Source organism: Notamacropus eugenii, chromosome 3 (assembly GCF_028372415.1).
Source record: "Notamacropus eugenii isolate mMacEug1 chromosome 3, mMacEug1.pri_v2, whole genome shotgun sequence".
Taxonomy (NCBI): domain Eukaryota; kingdom Metazoa; phylum Chordata; class Mammalia; order Diprotodontia; family Macropodidae; genus Notamacropus; species Notamacropus eugenii.
In genome coordinates, this window is record NC_092874.1 from 434015007 (window position 1) to 434036865 (window position 21859).

The 21859-nt window shown below is 41.8% G+C and overlaps 1 protein-coding gene across 2 annotated transcripts in view; it reads right to left on the reverse strand.

The window, feature by feature from the left end:
• Window positions 1–1804: 1804 nt before the first annotated feature.
• SLC6A1 (solute carrier family 6 member 1) overlaps window positions 1805–21859 on the reverse strand; it is a 61580-nt gene continuing 41525 nt past the window's right edge. For both annotated transcript variants that reach the window (XM_072598486.1, XM_072598484.1), the window contains exons 8-16: window positions 18454–18588; window positions 18199–18302; window positions 17310–17434; window positions 10634–10746; window positions 9409–9540; window positions 7130–7232; window positions 6634–6734; window positions 5972–6139; window positions 1805–4348 (exon numbers count right to left, since the gene is read on the reverse strand). In XM_072598486.1, coding sequence (XP_072454587.1) covers window positions 4244–4348; window positions 5972–6139; window positions 6634–6734; window positions 7130–7232; window positions 9409–9540; window positions 10634–10746; window positions 17310–17434; window positions 18199–18302; window positions 18454–18588 — 1086 coding nt within the window. In that variant the 3' untranslated portion in view covers window positions 1805–4243. The remainder of the gene's footprint in view (window positions 4349–5971; window positions 6140–6633; window positions 6735–7129; window positions 7233–9408; window positions 9541–10633; window positions 10747–17309; window positions 17435–18198; window positions 18303–18453; window positions 18589–21859) is intronic.

Below are 21859 nucleotides of genomic sequence, written 5' to 3' on the forward strand. Positions count from 1 at the left end.
GACCTCTTGTTGGGAAAGTGTTTGGTCAGGGACCGGAACTGATGTTCTCTGATGGGTAGGGTCTCTCTCCTCCCCAAACCCTAGCTCTCTCAGCACCACGCACACTGTTCTACTTATAGAAAGGTTTAATGAACATCTGCTGTCCTTTCTAACTCTGAGATTCTCTGGTTTCTCTTTTTAAAAAAATCCAATTTGTAGTGAAGTCATTGCTACTGCATTAGCCCCTTCCTCCCTTTCCCTATTCTTCATCCTACTCCTCCCATGTCCTTTAATCCTCTTTCTTTCCTCCTTCCTTTCCCTTATTCTTCTTTCCATCCCTCCCACATCCTTTATTCCCTCTCTTCTTATTCTCCCTCCCTCCCATCCCACATCCTTTATTTTCTCCTCCTTTTTTCCCTCTCTCCTCTTATTCCTCATCCTTCTCCTCCCACATTCTTTATTCTCTCCCTCTTCTTCTTTCCTCCCTCCCCTTATTTCTCATCCTTTCCATCCCATATTTTTTCTTTCTCCCTTCTTTCTTTCCTTCCTCTACTTATTCCCCATCCCACCCCTTCTACATCTTTTATCTCTCCCTCCCACTCCTTTCCATTGTTTCTCTACCTCTTTCCCTCCCCTCTCTTCTCATTACCCCCAGAGCACTGGTGGGCAGGATGCCAGGCAGGAAGTTGAGGTTATAATGCTTGTGGGGGAGGGCACTAAAGGAAACATGAGGGGGAGTTGAGGACAGAAAAGGACACGCTTGGAGTGGGAGCTGACAAGCTGGAGAAGGGTGCTCAGGATCCTGAAAAGTCTGAAAGCTGTATTGTACTCAGAGTATAATACAGTTCAGAGTTCAGTTCAGCTGAAGGAATTGAGACAGTTAGCCTGGAGGAGAGGAGCCTTGTGGGATGGGACCTGGGCACGATATCTTTTTTCAGATACCTGAGTAGCAGTCACATGGAAGAGTAGACTTTCTTTATGGGGGGACTGAATCTGTGATTTCATTGGTACGGAGCATCCCCAATGAGGAAAATCTCCCTCTATCACGGCAGTGATACAGCGCGGGGGCAGCACTTGCTTTGAAGAATTGCCTCCTTTTCTGAGAGATGAAAGGACTTGCCAATAGTCAGTATGTGTCAAAGACAGAATTTGAATTCAGGACTTTCTGTCTCTAAAGAAAGCTTTGTATCCACTGCCACAAGCTGCCTCTACATGTGTTGCACAAAGTACTTGCTTAAGAAATACTTGTAGATGTGGAACAAACAGGAGGAGGGACTGTTTATTAATTATACCCTTTCAACAATGGAATGAACTTCCTCAGGTAATGAGTTTCCCATCATTCCAAGTGCTCAAGTAGAAGCTAGATGAGCTCAGGTCAGGAGTCCTATATGAGATATTCCCACATCGGTCAGAGTGTTAAAATACATGGGCTCTATAAGCTTAGGATAAAGGGGGAGCATGGAACCAAACTGGACCATAGATTTAGAGAGCTGGAAGGGAGCCTAGAGGCCTCTCAGAGAAGTTAAATGACTTACCCCTGGCTACACAGCCAGCAAATGTCAAAAGCATGATTTGAACCCAGGTTTCCCTGACTCCAGGGCCATCGCTCCACTCACTCATCCACACAGCTTCTTTTCTCCTTCATAATTTTGTTGAGGGTCAACCTCAGGGCTGATGATCATCCACCTTTCCCAAATCTTGAGGTAACTCCATTCCTATTGCCCTTTGAATTCTAATCATGCTGTGTATGGCTGGGGAGAAGGGTCTTGTTCCAATGAGAACGAGAGAACAAGGCAAGAACATCAAGGCCAGAGAAACAAAGATATCATATAATGTACTTTATTTGTCTCTCTAGACTCTTGGAAACTTACATACCAATCGTGCTTTAATTATGACACCATTTATAGACAATTAAAATGCATTTTCATTTATAAATATTTTACATTTGGTCCATAGAACAGGTCTTTTTTTCCCTTCTAAATAATATTGTACTCTTTTAACAGGCTCTGTATATATTTTTGAATATGTATATATTACATATATATTTTTATATAGAGATAAATTTGCTTGGTGTTTCTGAGAATAAATTCCTTATTGCAAAAAGCATATATGATAATACAATATCTGTTTTTTTCTTTCAGGGCAGATACTACAAAAAGTTACAGTTATTCACAGTTCACACAGGAGGACTACAACACTAATTTTGTGCTATATATGAGATGTCTGGACAGAAACCAGCTAGGGGACTTCTTGCCAGACATCTTCCTTACAAATGTTTACAGTCACACATGAAATACTAGACAATGAGCTTAGAGCAACATGAGATCTCCTTAACATTCAACATGAGAGGAAAGGTGGAAGAGCTTTCATTTTTTTTATTCTAATGGAAGTCCAGAGACAGAATGGGAATGATGGCCTGATAGTACATGAGATTATGCAATGGTGGATTTCTTTTTCTTCACCTTAAATCCCAAAGATTTACAAGATGTCTTTGTTTCATAATAAGTTCAGCTATCAACATTTAAAATGCCTTATGGTTGAGGCTATATTACAGTTTGGAAATGGTTTCAAAACTATTGAACAATGTTTTGCAAAGTGAGACTGGGTATAATGCAAGCAGAAATAGATATGTATGTGTTGTGTGTATTTATATATATTATATGTGTATATATGTGTTTCCTACGATAATGTGCTTAGCATTTTGAGAATAATACTTTATTGCAAGAATGGGTATATGTTGGTCACCTTCAGACAAAAACGACAAAAAAGATAAACTGAGTCACAGTTAGTTACCATATTTGTCACAGGTTTGCCCTATGCGGTTTGAGGGCTCGATAAGGATTTATTTATGATGCACAGAAAGTTGGTCGCGAAAACATGCTGCATCACACAGTTCTCTCTCTTAATCAGACACTGGAATCCTCCAATTTTCAGATGTCTTACTTGGGGCTGCCAAAGGAGAAATGCTCTGTGAATGGAATGTTAGTATTTTACCAAGAATCTGTCCTCACGCCATGGCCACCGTCATCTTGCCACTGCTACTGACATTGTCACCGAAACAACTGCCAACAAGACGTACCTTCTTGAAAGGAAAGACGACCACAACAGGTAACAACAGCAACAACCCAAATCCCCCATACCAAAAGGTTGTGTGCATGTGTGTGTTTGAATCTTCCAAGTGCCCTGGGGTCCCCGGCATGACATGGGTGACTTCATTAGAGCCTTGGAAACCAGACTGGCCTCGGCAGGACAGGAATGGAGGAAAGCCCTTTACCCCTTTATAGAACTCAAGGATGATGGTGAGATGCTGAGGCTTCAGATGGGGTGGTAGGGGAAAGGAACAAATGAATGAACAAACAGGTCAGAGTTGAGCCTTTTAATTTGGCTAAATCTGCAGCTGTTTTGGACTTTGAGTTGGGCATCTTAGGACCAACATGGAATGGCACCATCTCTGCTGACTTTCAGCAATGGGACATTTTTGTCCCTGGAATGGTTGGGAAAAAAAATTCTTTTGTGTTTCCTGCACCCACATGGGCAAGTAAGAGAGAAGCAGGCTAATCATTAGAAAAGCCTGATTGGCAGTTTCCTTTTGGGGATGGAAAGTTTTGCTGCAAACAGCTCTAGGGAAGGATTAAGCCTGTGCTCTAAGAAACTGACCTTCCTGATCTGATTTGGGGTGGGTGGTTAACGTCACTCTGCTTAAGCTGCCTCAAAAGAGAGAAGAATGCAAGAAATAACCAAATAGCAGAGCTGGTTACGGACACCTTAAGGGCAAGCTTTCCCTGGAAATCTTCAGCATACAAAATACTGTATTCACACGTACAAAACAGCTTTCAAATGGAATTGAACTCCTGCAAAGTCAGAGATAACAGTCAGTGGGTAAGAAATAGGTCACGAAAAGGATGAAAAAATCCACAGCACAGAACCTCAAAGCATTGGTTGTGCCACAAGGTGGGATAAAAATGCCCTATTTGTTAATTACAAATTCCACAATAATTCAATTCTTATTGAGAAAGGATTAAAAACATTAACAGTCTGTGGATTGCTGGAAAGCCGCCAGTCGTTTCTACCCACTGGAGCCCACCAAATGATGACAGTCCCCACGTCACTTCTCTTTGAGTGGTGATGGTCTCCTTTTTTTGCCACTAGAGGTAGGTTGATCGATAGTATCTTCAGACATCAATTTGTGGTCATGTTCAACCAGGTTGGATTGAGTGACAGTTTTCTCCAGCGTCCTCTTGGTCTTGATGCCATGGGCAACCTGCTAGATATAGGCTTCTTTGTTTGCCGAATTGCTTGACTGGGGCTGCTCTGGCCCATTTTCGGGACGAACTATATCTTCACTGGGCTGGATCATGACCTGGAGGCGCTGTGGGGTGGGGGGAAGGGAAAGGAAGGGAAATGAAGATGCCTGGGGGAGTTCTGCAGAGGCCACTGAGTGGTCACGGAACTGAGCTGGGGTATTATAAATGTTGTCTGAAGAGACCTGGGAATTCTTCAAAGGCAGTATTCTTTATACTAGAGCTATTTAAAACACTGTCCCTGGGTCTTGACACTCCAGAGTTTAGCCAGAAACAGATTAAGAAGTGATTGGGAAACATTTGACAAAATAAATAAAAAATTAGAAAATTAAAAAACCTAGATAACAGCCACATTTAAAAAACTAAGGCAATACGTGACCTGTAGGGATGGGACATCCTAAAGAAGTTATGGTCTGAAAGGCAAGACCACTGCATTTGGGAATCAATCTTAAGACCTGGGTTTGAGTAATAGGAGTTGTGTGATGCTGGAGAAGGAGTTCAGGCTCTCTGCACCTCAGTTTTCTCATCTATGAAATGGGAATAAAATGTGGGCACTACTTTGCACAAGCGGTAGACTGAGTTCTAGACTTGAGTAAGTAGGGTTCAGTTTCTACTCTTGAGGCTTAGATCCTGTATGACCTTAGGCAAGCAGCTTAAACCTCTCTGAGCCTTGACCTCTTATCAGTCAAATGGGGTTAAAAATACCTGTAGTTCCTTCCCTCCCAGCATTCTCATGAGGCTCCGATGAGAAAATGGGAACCCGCATATTTACATTCATAAAAACAATAATAGTAACAATGGCTAACATTTATACAGCACTATAAGATTGGAACCCACAAATTTTAGCTCATTTTAACTTTGCAATAACCCTGGGAGGTAGATACTGTTATTCCCATTTTGGAGATGAAAAAAGTGAGGCAAAGTGACTTGCCCAGGTTCACACAACTAGTAAGCGTCCAAGCCTGTGTTTGAATGCATCTCTTTCCGATTCCAGGTCCAGCAGTCTATTCACTGCACTAATGAATGGCATATATGGACATTTCTACGTCTATGTCTAGGCACACAGATGTGTATATGCACATATGTGTATCCATAAGCATGTATACATATGTGCACATGAATACAAATATAAAACACAATATAATGTATTCTATAAACATACATGTCCACATGTCTCTATCTGGATATGCATACTTATATATATACACACATATGTGTATATACATACACATTTTGAGTAGACACTCAAAATGGTACACATGGTTAAAAGACTTACCTGTGGTCATATAGCTAGTATATGTGAGAGACAGGACTTTAATTCAAGTCTTGCTGATGCCAACGTTGGCCCTGTGTATATTATTCCACATTGCCATATACATGTTAGCTGTCCCTATTATAATACCCTATTTCCCCAAGATTGTGGTAACATCTTTGCAAAGCTTAAAAGTCCTATCACAACAATTATTTATTTCATTAGTTACGTCATAGTGTTTCATGTGTGCTAGTATACTAAGGGGCAAGAGCTATGTCTCACAATTCTCGTGTATTTACCGGATACCTAGTAGTTTCTCAGAAAATATTTGATGATTCTTGGGGAAAGTGGGGGAGGAGCTTTTGGTTGAACTTTGGTCCAAGGAGAATGTGGCTTAATGAGATAGGTTTGGTTGCGTTCTCAGGGACTGCGTCCTTACCTGCTTCAAGGAGCCCTTTAAGGTCAGGAACATGTAAGCCATATAGCCAGGTATAAGGACCATGGAAGACAAGGCCATGAACCAGCCCACGCCTTGTCCCCACTTGGGGAACACATAGTTGCCCATGGTGAGTGGAGTCATCTGTACTGCACTGAAAATGAAGACACCCTGGGAAACAAGGAGACAGGATAATACGGGCAGTTGGTCAGCTATTTTCGGCCTACACTGCACATCCCTTAAACCCTTCTGCAGAAACAACCTCTTGCCAGTCCCTAAAGAGATATTTATCATGCCCAGGTCCCCCCAAACATGACACTGGGGATACCGTTCATGGTGATTCTAGGAGCATCAGGGGCTGGGGCAGCTTTCCCCTATGGTTTTAGACCACTTTGTGGGGCACCCCACTATGAGATTTTGGGCAGCTCTCAGGTTGCTCTGGGTGGAGGGAATCTGGAACTTTTCAAATCATAATGATCCAAATCCAGCTGCATCTCTTTCTCATTAAAGGAGAAATAGAGTGGAAAGATAAGCTTGTACAAAGAAACCAGGAATTCCTGGATATAGTCCTAGCCTCTCCTGATGGTTTGGATATCCATCCCTTTCCTCTACCAGAAGAAAGTTCTCTTGCACCAGGTGCACCTGGGTCCAGGGGTCATCCTTACCGCCACTATGATTGGAGTAAAGAAGGACCAGCAGAGTTTCCACCAGATGCAGGGCCGGGAGCCAACCATCTCCTGAATGTTGTCATAAAACCGATTGACCCCTAAGACAAGAGGAAACCAGTGGGTCAAGGATGAGAGTCAGGTAGGGATCCTGCTTTGTTCCCAAAGAGACTTGGGTCTATGGATCCTACCACAAGAGGCTTGTTGGGAAAAAAGAGGGAATTGGGACCCAAAGGAGATAAGCTCCCAAAGCTAATTGATGAAAGCTTCAGGTCACTTAATCTAGTGTTCCTTTTATTACACTGTATTGTCTCCCAAGCTGAATTAAAAGTGTGGTACACTGAAGTGGAGGAGGGGGTTGTTTTCCCACAGAGGCTGCTTAGGACCGATTGGGTTCAGATCACTGCATTCCCCTCTTTGCCTTTTTATTGTAAGGGGTAGCAGGACAGTGGCAGGGGTAGAGGTGGGGAGGTAGGGAGAAGAGCAAAGTGCTCACCATAGCACCAGGAGATAGAAACACATTCAAAGAACACCAGGAAGAGGAGGCTCATTCCACTGGCTGAGTAGTAATCAAAAAGCTTGAACACGTAAATCCCACCCTGTAAGAGGAGGAGAGGTTCCCTTAGAACTCCAGAAAACTTAATGGGAGTAGCTAAAGACTAAGATAGCAGGGAGAGACTTAAAGATACACACAAAACAGAAGGTGGAATCAGGGAAGATCATGTGCTAGAAAGGTGGAGGACTTTGATTCACCGTTTCACAGGTCTAGTGTGAGGAACATGCATTGTCAAATTTAAAGCAACCTCTCAAGCTCTGTGAGTGTGTGTGTGTGTGTGTGTGTGTGTGTGTGTGTGTGTGCTATATGAATTTGGGAAAAAAAAAAGATGAACTGATTGTATAGAATAGCTGGAGTCTAGACCCTTTTACCTCCCAGCTAGAGGTAGGAAGATGGACACTATGCGTATCTGGGGTCTTAATCTCATAGAGAACAAGGTGTCTTTTGGTATGGTCATGGTTAGGGATGGTTTTTAAAAATTTTAATTTTATGAGTTCAGATCTTTGGTTTCCTTGGTGTAGGGAGTAACTTAGTATGGAAACTCCCTCCAGTGAAGCATATCCTTAACTCCTCTATAATTTAGTCTTAGAGAGTTTCCTGGGGTCACGGAGAAGTGACCACACAGAAGGGATATGTCAGAGGTGAGATCTGAATTTAGATCTTCCTGACACCAAAGCCAGTTCTCTGTCCACCATGCCATGCTGTTTGTCAAACAATGGGTTAGTAGATTGCATGCAGCCCACAATACATTTGAGTGTGACCCATGCCAGATTAAAATGTAGTTGGAAATACTTAACAAAATACAATAGGACATAGATAATGTGGATATGTGATTTTCTAAGTCAACATAAGACTTGTAACATAAGGGATGCTTATGTAGAGTTTAGCCACCCCCACTTCTTTCTGCTCTTAATACCACTGGTTTAGTAGATTGTAAAAGACCCAACTTTAGTTAATAATACTAACTAATAATAGTTAGTATAATAACAAGTTAATATACTTGTTCTAGGAGACTGAGCTACCTGGCACCAATAGAATCACTTACTTGAAATAGAACAAAATCCTGTTCCTCCATGAAGTCTTCTCAGAGAGCTCTATCCCTCAGAGGTCACTCCCTTTTCTGAACTCACCTACCATTTACCATTCATGGTTTCCATCATTCTGGCATGAGCCCAGGACTACTCTTGAAGTTTTACATGTAAAACCTTTTGCAGTCTTTACAGAGGGCAGAGACATGGAGATTTGTTTTATAACTGTTGGGCAGATCAGTCCCCTTCTTCACATCTCTCCATGGTGACCCAAATTCCCAAGACTTTCTGCCCTCTGTGTGTTTAGCCAAAGACTGGCTATGTGTGAATTGTCATTGAACTCTATTAGGATTTGTTGATGAGGGACAGGTTGGTGTAATGGAGAGAGAGCTGGCCTTGGTACCAGAAAGACCCAGAGTGAAGTCTTGCTTCTGACTCCTACTGCCTGTGTGACTCTGGGTATCTTCTCCTAGTTCCCCCTTTGTCGCTATGGGCAGTGATCTATGACTGAAAATGGCAGAGGAGGTGCCAATCTGCACTGGAGAAGGGTGTTTCCTCATCTAGGAGTTCCTACAGTGGTAAAATTCCTACTATTAGTTTTCTCTCCTCAAATAGACTAACTAAGCTTTGTGAGGGCAGGTACTGTGTCTTCTTCTGTATCTTCTCAAAGCAGTTAACTCTGAGCTAGGCAGTGTGGGCACTCAGTAAAAATCTTTTGAATAAATGAATGGAGAAAGGGAAGAATATCACTTGATAAATGCCAAGGGTCTTGGTCTCTGCTATGAAGTCATATACTATTCTCTTTTGAACTTTTTCCAAGTCCTCTTAGTTAGGTGGCATAGTGTATAGAGTACTGAATCTAGAGTCAGGAAGACCTGAGTTAGAATCTCGTCTCAAACACTAGCTGTGTGACCTTGGACAAATCATTTAACTGCTACCTGCCTCAGATTCCTCATCTGTAAGATGGTGATATTAATCACATTGATAATAATAGTACCTACCTGCCAGGGTTGTTGTGAGGATCAAATGAGATAACAGATGGAAATGTTTTGCAAACCTTAAAACACTACATAAATGAAAGTTATTACTACTAAACTTAGAAGTCCCTAGTGAAGTTCTGGGGACAAGAAGGGATTTGGAGGAGGGAAGCAGAGATGGACGTGGCAGAAGGGAGAAGAAAGTAACACTCACCTGAGTGATGTTGGAAAGACCAATCAGGTAAGAGACAATGCACACAATGGCAATGAAGAGCTCCCTTCGGCTGCGGAGCAATCTTGGGAACTCATCGACCAGAGCTGTAATGAACCCTTCCACAGTGCAAAACTTCCAGGAAGAAAATATAGAGGAGGTCAGTGCCCTCCTTCAAGGACCTCAGTGAACTCCCAACTCTCTTCCCACCCACCCCCCCCTCCCCACTGTCCCTATTGCATTCAGACTAATTGGCATGAGGCGTAAACGGTCCTGGCTGTCCTGGGGGGTCCTAGATTTAGGAGATGACCTGACACCTCCATACATTCCCCCAAAAGCATTAGCCTCTACTTCTGCTGTTTGACCCTACCCAGAATTCTTTTGGGTTAGATTTGACACAATAATGCCAAAGATCATGAACCCAATTACAGAGCTGTTTCTAGGAATAAAGATTTTGTCTTTGGCTAAAGCTTCCTTTGTGTTCTAACTCTCAAGAAACTGAGTAGGGTGATGCTGTCAGGCAGGTCCCAACATTTAAAAAAATGACAACTGTCTAACAATAGAATGAGTTATCCTTTGAGGTAGGGAGCATTTTGTCTCAGGCAGTACTTTTGTCTGAGAAAGTACACAATCAGTTAAAAAGCATTTATTAAACACCTCCTTTGTCAGTCAGGATAAACATTTATTAAGCACCTATTCTATGTCAGACACTGTGCTAAGTGCTGGGGATACAAAAAGAGAAAAAAGCCAGTCCCTACCCTTGAGCAGTTCACAGCCTAATAGAGTAGGGATGTCCATCTGTCAGGAGTGGTTTAGAGAGAATTTCTTTATTGGGTGTGAGTCTAGATCACATGACTCTTAAGCTTCCCTTTCCAACTCAGATCCTAGGATCACATCACAGCCTATAGCCAGGGATTCCTAACCAGTAGATACCTAAATTCTAGAAGATCTTCTGCTGGGCTATTAAGTAGCCTGATAGTGTCATTCCATCCTTCCAGATCCCTGGTACAATGTTCTGGATAAAAGAACTGGTGCCTGAATCCCACCTATCACTTACTACTTGTGTGACTTGGTCAAGTCATTGACCTCTGGGCCTTGATTTCCTCATCTGTAAAATGAGAGGTTTGGATTAGGTGATTCCTAATATGCATTCCAGCTTTAAATCCTTTTGATCTTATGAAGCCAGAGAGTAGACTGCAGAGGGAAAAGGGAGGGAGAGAGTCCTCACCTGACTGTCAATGCCCAGCATGAGCAGCATGGAGAAGAAGAGGATGGCCCACAGTGGGGAGATGGGCAGTTGGGTTACTGCTTCTGGGTATGCCAAGAATGCCAGACCCGGACCTAGAAAAGATTCAATTCAATTCAATTCAATTTGCATTTATTAAGTTCCTAGCTTAACTTCCCTTGCATATGCCTCCTTCTCTCCTCTGTGAAGATGTTCACTGCCATGGTGAAGATGGTCTTTATCACTTCAAGCATAGACTATGGCAGTCACCTTCTGACTGGTCTCTCTGCCTAAGTCGCTTCTTGCTCAAGTCCATCTTCCACATAGCAGTCCACTTGATTTTTCAAAAGCCTAGGTATGTCTATGTCACGCCTTATTCAATAAACTCCATTGGTTCCCTGTCATCTTCAGGATTAAATAGAAAATATTCTCATGTTCAAACCCTTTATAACCTGGCCCCTCTCTGCTTTTCCAGTCTTCTTGTGCCTTACTCCTCCTACAAACTCTGAAATCTAAAAGCATTGATCTTCTGGCCATGTCCAGCACAAGATACTATCTCTCAACTCCAGGCATTTTCAATGGCTGTCTCTCCCATGTCTAGAATTCTCTCCCTTCTCATCTCTACCTCCTGACTTCTCTGCTTCCTTCAACTCCTAGCTAAAATTCTGCCTTTTATAAGAAATCCTTCCCAGGACTTTTTAATGCTCATATCTTCTTTCCTTGGAGGATTATCTCCAGTTTATCCTATGGATCCAGGATATATCTTGGTTTTTTTTGTTTTTCTTTTTTTTGGTATAGCTGTTTGCATGCTGCCTCATCCATTAGATTGGGAGCTCCCTGAGGAAAGGACTGGGATTTTTTGTCTTTCTTTGTATCTTCAGTACTTAACATGGTGCCTGATACATAGTTAACACTTAAATGCTTGTTAATTTATTTGAACTCTATTGTCAATGAACTGGAAATGAGGAAATCAGAGAGTACCATTACTCTCTTTCTTTCTGATTGCCCTGGGAAGACTTCTCTTGGTATGAAGCAAAGCAGGCCCCCTCCAGACCCTTGAAAATTTGGGGTTTCCAAAAGTACATTAGACTTGAGTTGGAGATACCATACTATTTACTGTGTAACCCTGGACAAGTAACTTCATCTTTGGTAGTCTCAGTTTCCTCATTTGTAAAATGAAGGGGTTGGACTAGAGACCTTGAACATCTCTCCCAGACTTAATTCCCATGCATCTTCTGACTTGCCAAATAATGGTGGCCAAAAAATGGCCTGAAGTGGCTACCATTTTTGTTAATGAATGACTTTCTGGTAGGTGGCATCATGGATGTGACTGACATCAGGAAGACCTGAATCCAAATATTTCATCCAACACCAGTTTGCCATGTGACCCTGGGTGAGTCCATTAACCTCTATCAGTCTCAGTTTTCTTAACTGTAAAATAAGGATAATTGTAGCATAATTCACATCGTTGTTGTGAGGAATAAATAAGAGAAGCCATGGTTCCCTCAAAACTATAAAATGGGGATAATAGCAACTGCCTCAGGGTTATTGTGAGGACCAAGTAATACATGTAAGGAATTTTACAGTCCTATGCAAATGCTTCTTCTTCTCCTTCTTCTCCTCCTCCGCTTTCTTTTCCTTTTCCCTCCCCCTTCCCTCTTTTAAGGTTCTGTGCTTAATACAATGTGGATCATATATAAATGACATGGTTTCTGCCCTCAAAGAGCTCATAATCTACTAGTGATACTAAGATGAACACAAATCATTATTATACAATTAATATACAAAAGGAGCAAAAAAGGTTATGAGACCAGAGACTGAACAAATCAGGGAAGGCTTCATGGAGGAGAGGGCATTTGAACAGGGACTTCAAATGTGTGTGAAGATGCCAATCGTTGTTTTCTACCCCAACTTCCCAACACTACTTTTGGTTCCCTCTCATTCACATCGCCTTTGTCTTAATCTTCACCATAGCTGTAAACAAGCTAAGGCGTATTCACCTCTTACATCTCCTTGGACGGTCAATCCAAATGTCACCTCTTTGAGGCACTGTCTCCTGATTCCACCATCCCACATCGAGCTCCTCTTCTCTGAACTCCCAGAGCCCTAGGTATCTGTACCACAATCTTTTATCCTGAGTAGGGCTTGTGGAGGGCAGGGGTTATATCTCAGCCCAGGTTCAAACTCAAATTTCATGTGCTTTAACAGGATAGAACCTCTGTATCTGTACTACCACAGTCTAAACTTGGTTTCTCTGAACAAAATCTTTTTAATCTAATCATGCAGACATCTGAATGAAGAGATAGATGGTAAAGGCAGGAGCTTGAGATATCCAGGTGGAACAGTGGAGAGAGAGCTGATGTTGAGTCAGGAAGACTTGAGTTCCAACTGACATTCAGACACTTACTAGCTGTGCTACCCTGGGCAGGTCGCTTATCCTCTGTCTGGCTCAGTTTCTTCACCTGGAAAATGGGAATAATAGTGACACCTATCTCCCTGGGTTGTTGTGAAGAGCTAATAACTGTAAAGAACTTTTCAAACCCTAAAGTGCTATCAGTGTTAGCTATTGTAATTTGTTTCTCCTCTGGTTTCCTTATCCCATATCCATACTTCATGAACACACAATAGTCTTTCATTAAATCATTTTCTGGAAGGTGACTATGACAACAATTCTCATATTACTTCCTTCCCAGTACAAAAATGCATACAGCATGAATAGGATTTGGAGGTGCTTCTGGTGGATTGCAAGAAGAGCTTTCTGATACAGTAAGCATGGTTCTTTGGGGGACTAGCCCTAATCCCAGACTAGCTCTAGGTTATGGCCCCTCCAAAACTGTGCACCCCATCAAAGGCAAAATAACAGCCTCTTAGGGCTTTATTAATAAGTAGGTTTCTAAGTTTAGATTTCTTCGCTAAAGGCACAGGAGCTAATAGATTTCTTCTCATACCTCTGAGAACTGAGAGACTGTCAGCTGTGAATATCAAAATACAGAAAATTAATTATCTTCTCTTTGGATCCTTCTCTTTCCCCTGACCACCTGCAGTACCTATTGTCTGTATCACTTATCCCATACTGACCTGTGGAATAGTTATTTGCATTTATTGACCTAATTAGATTACTGGCCCCTTGAGGGTAGAGTCTACATCCTTTTACAATTCACTTATATATAGTGCTTTCTTCATAGAAAGTACTGCAAATAGGATTAACTGTATATTTCAGCTGGGCAAACTGAGGTTTAGAAATGGAAGTGATTTATGAGAATAAGCACTAACTCTGAAGTCAGAGGACCTGTGTTCAAATCTTGCTCCTGATGCTTACAACCTTTGTGAACTTGGACAAATCACCTAATCTCCCTTAACTTCAGTTTTCTCATCCAAAAAAGTAGGAAGTTGAACTATATGGTCCCTGAGGCCCCTATGTGCTCTAGATTTATGATTCTAAATCCCATCTCCAATTTTACTTTGTGTGACCTTGGGAAAGTTACCTAATCTACCTGGCCCCCAGCTTCCTCATTTGTAAAGTGAAGGTGTTGGACTACATGGTCTCTGAGATCCCTTCCAGCTTCAGAATCAAGGACAGATGGTAGAGTTGGAACTCAAGCCTTGGTCTTCTCAATTCAGGTCTAGTATTCTTTCATCTGCATCCCACTGACTCAATCTGACTTTTCTTAGCATTCTCCCTTCCATACAATCTGGTAGTGTATGTGCCAGGGGGTCATTAAGTATTTGTTGATAGAATTCTACCCACTCATGTCCAAACACCTTTAGGAGGGAGAGTTAGAGAGTAGAGAGAAAGACGAAGGAAGTAAGGAGAGCCAGTCTAGGAATATGGTCACCTGCATTCTCTATCTGCTACTACCTCTCTGTGCCATATTGGCTGAGTCATTTCACGTTTACAGCCCTCAATTATAAACAGAAGGAATTAGGCTAGACAAAGGGGTTTTAACCTGATGTCTGTGGGTGGACTTCAAGAAATTTATGAGCTTGGATGGAAAAGGAATTACATCTTGATTTTTACCATGCTCTAACTGAATTTTAACATTTCCTTCCATTATTAAAAGGTTTTCTGAGAAGGGGTCTATGTGCCGAATTCTACGCAGTTAAAGAGAGTCCATAGCACTAAAAAGGATAAGAACTCTGAGATTGGATAATTTCTAAGGTTCCTCCTGCCTCTTGCATGATAGATTTGAATATCCTATGGTCTACCAATTTCCACTCCAATAGTCAATATTCTATCATTCCATATTCCAAGATCCCTCCCAGCTTTAATATTGTGAGTTCTGAGGTTCTCTCCCATTTTGATATTGGATATGGTAAGGTTTCTTACAGTTTCAACTTTTAATGTTCTATGGCATTTTCTTCTTCTGCCTTTCTACAAGCTATCTTCGATATCTTAGAAATGCAAAGCAGGTTACAAACATCAGGAAAAGACTGGAAAGGGGTGAAACAAACCATGATCTCTCATCCTCTATTTGGGTTCTGTGACCATTTTCTAGGACTAGGAGAGACTATTGAGAACATGGGGAACTAGAGGTACCTGAAAAGAAGAAATGTTTATTGAATGATGAGAAGTATGGGTGGTAGACATGAGGAGCCTTCCTTGAATCCCTTAGCTGGATGTGTTTTCTCCCTCTGATTTCATAACATTTTGTATTACTTTTATGCATTTAAACTGTATGATAATTATTTGCATGCATATCTTATTCCTATTAGATTAATGATTGCTATCTTAAAACATTTTGTTGATAGAATACATAGGAGCAAAGAACTAGAAGGGACATTGGAGGTCTTCTAATTAAATCTTCTCATTTTTACAGATGGGGGAAGTGAAGCCCAACATAGTTGAAATAACTTGCCTGTGGCCACACAGGCAATAAGAGAGGAGGGGTCTACATTTGGACTCAGGTCCTATGACTAGCAATTTAATACTCTTGTTTCTGCACTACAATTTGAAGTAGTGTTCAATGAAACAGACAGACATTGGATTAATTCTATTTATCTCCAGAATTAGGTGCAAATGGGCTAGAAGAGGGAAAGAGTTACAGGGAGGGAAATCTGTAAATACAAAAGACTTTTTAAAATACAAAAGACTTATCATGGCCCTCATGATCCATAAATGAAATAGGCTGCCTTATGGCAGTGATAGTGGTAGTAAATGTTCCATCATTCCAGGTATTTAGGCAATGATTTAACATTCCCTTGTCAAAAATGTTGTGGTTGCTAGGTCTATATCCCAAAGAGATAAAAAGGGAAAAAGACCTACTTGTATAAAACAATTATAACAGCTCTTTTTTTGGTGGCGAAGAATAGGAAATTGAAGGGAAATCCATTAACTGGGAAATGGCTGAACAAGTTGTGGTATATGATTGTGATAGAATATTACTGTGCTATAAGACATGACAAACAGTATAATTTCAGAAAAACCTGGAGAGACTTACATGAACTGGTGCAAAGTGAAGTGAACGGAACCAAGAGAATGTTGTACATAGTAACAGCAATATTGCATGATGAAGAACTGTGAACTACAACTATTCTCAGAAATACAATAGTCCAAGACAATCCCAAAGGACTCATGATGAAATATGCTATCCATCTTTAGAGAAAGAACTGATATTACCTAATACAGACTGAAGCATACTATTTTTCCTTTCCTTTCCTTTCCTTTCCTTTCCTTTCCTTTCCTTTCCTTTCCTTTCCTTTCCTTTCCTTTCCTTTCCTTTCCTTTCCTTTCCTTTCCTTTCCTTTCCTTTCCTTTCCTTTCCTTTCCTTTCCTTTCCCTTTTCTTCCCTTCCTTTTCCCCTTTCTTCCCTCCCTTCCTCCCTTTTCCCTCCCTCCCTCCTTCCCTTCCTTCCTCCCTCTCTCCTCCCTCCCTCTCTGTCTTTCTTTCTCTTTCTTTCATTCTTGTGTAATATGGAAATATTTGCCTGATTGCACATATATAGTCTATATCATATTTCTTACCATCTCAGGGAGTGGGGAGGGGAGAGAAGGAGGGAGGGATTTTGGAACTAAAAACTTTAAAAATGTTAAAATAATTTTAACATGTAATCAGTGGAAAATAAAATATCATTAAAGAAGATGTTGTGGAAACCATTTGCTCTTTATGTTAAGGGTTGGATTAGATGACAGTTCTTAGATTGTATGATGCTACTATGTAATTAGCTGATTTTCCTTGAGTCATTTTTCTTGGGAAATAAAGTATTGGTAAAGGGTGGGAAGGATTCTCAGTCCAGTCCAATAGATTTAAACACTTGACCAGTGAAGTTGTTACTGATGGTTTTTGTCCTGGACCCCTGTGTGTCTAAGTTTGAGGCAACATTGTGCGGTGAAAAGGATGTTAAATTTCTGAGAGTCAGGAGACCATGTTTTGGTCCAGCTCTATCACTGGAGAACCTGACACGAAGTCACTTCATCTATTAAAATCTCAGATTCCTCACTTGTGATCTAGATAATCTTGATGGTCCCCTCTATCTCTATGAGATCATGACATTTGATGACATTCTGATTTTCTAGAGGGAAGAGACTAAGTCTTCTTCTTCCCAGAGAGCCTAGGACCAGACCAGACTAGAGCCAGAGATTAACTTCATTCTATAATGCCTTTTCAAGTGAGTTTTCCTTCATTCAAGTCTGAGCGTAGGAGTTGCCAGGGAAACATGGGAGTTAGGACATGGTACCTGACCTGAAGCTGCAACATCAGCAATTGGTCTCTTGGTCACATTTGCCATAAAGCCCACAATGGAGAAGATGACAAAGCCAGCAAACATGCTGGTGCAGGAATTGATACAGCAAACAATGATGGAGTCTCTGAAAGCAAGAGAGTAAAGGGAGTTATAGGGAGAAGGTAGTGACAAGAGAAGGGAGAAAACTGAGTTGGAAACAAGGGTCATAGAGGACAGGGAGATAGCAGAGTCAGAGATGATGACTGTAAGGGGATGGTATCAGAGACAGATTGAAGATAGGTAGATGGAAGAATCTGGGAATAAAAGGACTCAAAGAAAGAAGCAGAGATAGTGAGAGGATGGGATCAGAAAGGAGTCAGAGAAAGAAGACAGAGATGGAGGAGGGTGGGGAGATGACAGATAAAGGATGGAGTCAAAGAGGGGTGAAAGAAAGGGTGAATATAGAAATTATATGGAATTATTGAGGGGATGAGGTAAAGACGAATATAGAGCTAGAGAGGGGATGGAATTGGAGAGGGGTGAGAAGAAAGTAAGGACTAGAAAGAGAATGGCTAGAGGAAATGGCTACAGATAGGTGAAAATGTCAGAAAGAAAATGTAACAAAAGAGGGAGAGAGATTCAAGGGGGATGATGAAGATAGGGAGAAATCAGAGAGGCAGGCTGGGGTATGAGAGGAAGAGACAGAGACAGACAGAGACAGACAGAGAGATAGAGACAGAGACAGAGACATAAAGAGAGGAAGAATGAGAAAGAGAGAAGAGAGAGGGAGGGAGGAAGAGAGAGAGAAGACAAGGGGAAAGTGAGGGAATGAGGAAAGAGAGAAGTTAGAGAAAGGAGACTGTATGAGAGAGAAAGACAAGCACTAAGGGAAGGGCTCTTCCTACCTACCTATAGACATTGTTGTGGAATGGGTTATAACTCCCCAGGGCAATAAGGGATCCAAGACCCAGACCATAGGAGAAGAAGATCTGAGTTGCTGCATCCAGCCACACCTATTGAGCAGATGAAAGTCCCATGAATATTGGCATGGGCTTGTCTTGTGTTGCCAACCTTACAGCTAGACCTTGCCACTCTGGGACCCAAAAGTCCTACATGCAGAGTAGGAAGGCACCTGACCTAGGATAAGGGAACCAATAGGCTCACCTCTGAGTCAGACAGTTTGCCAAAGTTGGGAGTGATGTAGAAAAGGATGCCCTCTCTGGCTCCAGGCAGCGTCACTCCTCGGAAGAACAGAATGATGAGCATGATGTATGGGTACGTGGCAGAGAAGTAGACCACCTATTAGGAGGAAAGACTGTGTCAGGCAAGGCTCCCTTAACACTACTCTGCTACATGAATCCTCTCTCCTAGTAATGTGGGTCTCCTCAATTGTCCACTTTTCTCATAAATAGACAGAACTATGAGCTTACCTGCTTCTTCTGTCCATGCTGTTCTCTGACCTGGCAAGCCCTTCTCTTTATTCTTCACCTGAGTAAATTCTACCCACATCCTATTCATTCTTCAGAACCTGCCTCAAGCTTCCTCTAGGAAGTCTTTGTGGGTTAGGAAGCAAAGTAGTATATTAGAATTTAGTACATTAGAACCAGTCTAATAATCTATGCTTCCAGTCTACACTGGAGGCAGAGGAGTGTAGAAAGAGTGCTGGAATTGGGTCAGTGGATTTGGGTTGAACAGAATCTCAATTAGTCACTATGTATGTGACTTTGAGACAAGTCAATGAATAATTCTGAATTTCAGGTCATTGTCTATAAAAGAAGGGTGTCTAAGTTCTTTCCAACTCTCAAACTCTATGGTCCCATGAACTGTGGCACCAACAATCTTATTGCAATTAATTATTCACTGGTTATGAATTACAGTATAAACTCCTTGAGGGCAGGGGCTCATACTTTTCCATACTCTATTGCAGGCATCAGTGTTTGTGTTGGCTGACTAAGTGATTAACTCAATGACTCCATTCCTAGCTAGGCCATACCTCAGCGTTAGCCTTGGGCTGGAGGTGATGGAGCCTTCTCTCTTTCTCCAGGAAATGAAAGGCAGCCCCCACTATGGGGAGGCAGCATGGTACAGTAGAAAGAACACTGACTTCAGAGACAGAGGATCTGGATTCAAATTTTGCCTCTGACATTCAATACATGCGTGATCTCAGACCAGTCATTTCATCTTGTTAGTCCTCAGTTTCCACATCTGTAAAATTAAGGGATTGGCCTCCTGAGGCCTATAAGGTCCCTTTTGGCTCTAGAGCAATGATTATATGGTTGCAGGACCAAAGATGGCCTCAAAGACAGATACTAGTTGGGAGCATGTCTTTCTCTCCTTGAAGCTGGTCATCTCCCTCTCACTCTCTGTTGGCCACTTAGACGAATTCGTGATAAGCCAAAGAGGTGGGCCCTCACTTTTAGCTATCACTGGAAAGAGCAAGAACTACCAGGGGCAATGGGGAAGTTGGCCTTGGCAAAGTTAATCTGTTTCCATAATAGAAGCTGTCATGAAATTAGGCCACCTCATTTGGTAGCTTAATTAGACTTGTAGCTCCCACAATCCTGGGAGAATGAAGCTTTTTATTAGCTATGGTGAGGTCTGAGAGCAGAATTCATTAAGGCTGACCTGTACTCGTTACCCCATCACTGCCTGTACTGAGCAGCTTCCTCCTTTCTCACCATGCAGGACGGTTCATGGGTGGACATTCCTTCAGGGCAGCTCCACCTTTTTGCCAGTTTCACTCTTAGGGGAGAGAATCTATGGCCTTTCGCTAGGATGGATGAGCATGCTAAGCCATGTGGAATTGGAGGGTCTGGCTCAGGGAGGGGAGTGGGATATATGAGTAACCTGAATATCTCACCCTGCCCTTTCCAGGAATCAGAGTGCTCCTGGGAGGATTTGTTCAGTGGGTCAGTTTCTTCTCCCTCTATTACTATTCTACGCAGGGCTGGTGACTTTGCACAGCTCTTCCTCATTTAAATCTAATTCACTTGCATTTCATGGCATGACCTCCCTCATGTTATAGTTCTCTTTAAGAATGAAGGATAAACTACAACATGCCCATAGAGGAGCAAACCTTGTCCAATGGTGCACTCACCATTTTCAGTGAGTACAACACACACTGATCCCCTTGCCTATTTAGGTTTGGGTTACTTTTTCTTTATTGAAGGGAAGCTTATCCTTTAGATCCTTGTTGGGTTTGAGGCTTCTGAAATAGATAAGGAGAAGGTCCACAGACATCTGACTGGCTTGATTATGTCAATGGATAGACACTTGATAGTTCTGGATCTACTAACCTACAGCTGTCTCACTGGTTAATCCAGCCACTCAAGGTCAGCCTCTTTAGAGAAGCATACTGAGGGGTATCAAGGACATACAACTGAGCAAAAGGAAGGATGAAGTAAGGAAGACTTGACGGAGTTGGAAGACCTGGATTCTAGACCCAGCTCTACCCCTAACTCACTCACTGTATGACCTTGGACAATCACTTCCTCTTTTAGGGGTCTCGATTTCCTCAAATGTGGCAGGTTGGAATGAATGATATCTAAGGTTCCTTTCAGCTCTGAGATTCCATAATCCCATGATTCCTCCCAGGTAGTCATCTACAGGTTAGGAAATAGAGTCTAACTGAATTATGTATTTCTGGGACACCTGGACTGTTTTTATATTCAAGGCTTTCCTTGGAAACTGTGATGTTTCCTAGTTTTAAAGATTTAGAACTGGCAGAGACCTGATGGATAATAGGATCATAGTTAGAGGTGGAAGATCCCTCAGAAGTTATCCAGCTCAACTCCTTTCAAGGTTAAATGACTTTTGCCCAAGATCATATAGATAATAAGCATCAGAGACAGTATTTAAAATCACATTCTCTGACTCCTGAGCCAGTGACCATTGTACCATTCTGGGGTACAGGGGAGGTGAATAACTTATGTCTAAGGCCATTCTCAGGTCTTAAGATTTAGATTTAGAACTTGAAGTGACCTTAGAGCCCACTGATATCACAGCCCTCATTTTATAGATTAGGAAACTAAGGCACAAAGATGTTAAATGATTTACTTAGGGTCAGACAAATCACACGTGTTTGAGACAGTATTTGAAACTGTATTGTTTCATAGTTTTGATGATTTGGAGGTAGAAGGATTATCAGCAATCATCTATTCCAAACCCTCTATTTTACAGATGAGGAAACAGAGACCAGAGACATTATATAATTTGCCAAAGATTATATAGTAGCAGTTGGCAGAATTTGGATTTTAAAACCACATCATCTGAGGGGCAGGTAGGTGGTACAGTAGATAGAGCAATGACCCTGGAGTCAAGAGGACCTGAGTTCATTTGACCTCAGACATATACTAGTTGTGTGACCCTAAACCCTCCCCCCCAAATAAAAAAAATAAAACCATATCTTCTGACCCTAAATCCGCTAGAAGTTTCATCCCCTCTTCCTGCTCCATTACTTTTCAAAAGTAACACATCTAAGCTTAAAACCTGAATGAATCCTTAGATACACAGCTACCTGTATTGTGGACTTGGCTAGCCCAGGTTGGAAGGGTCCTTTTGGAGGTATGTT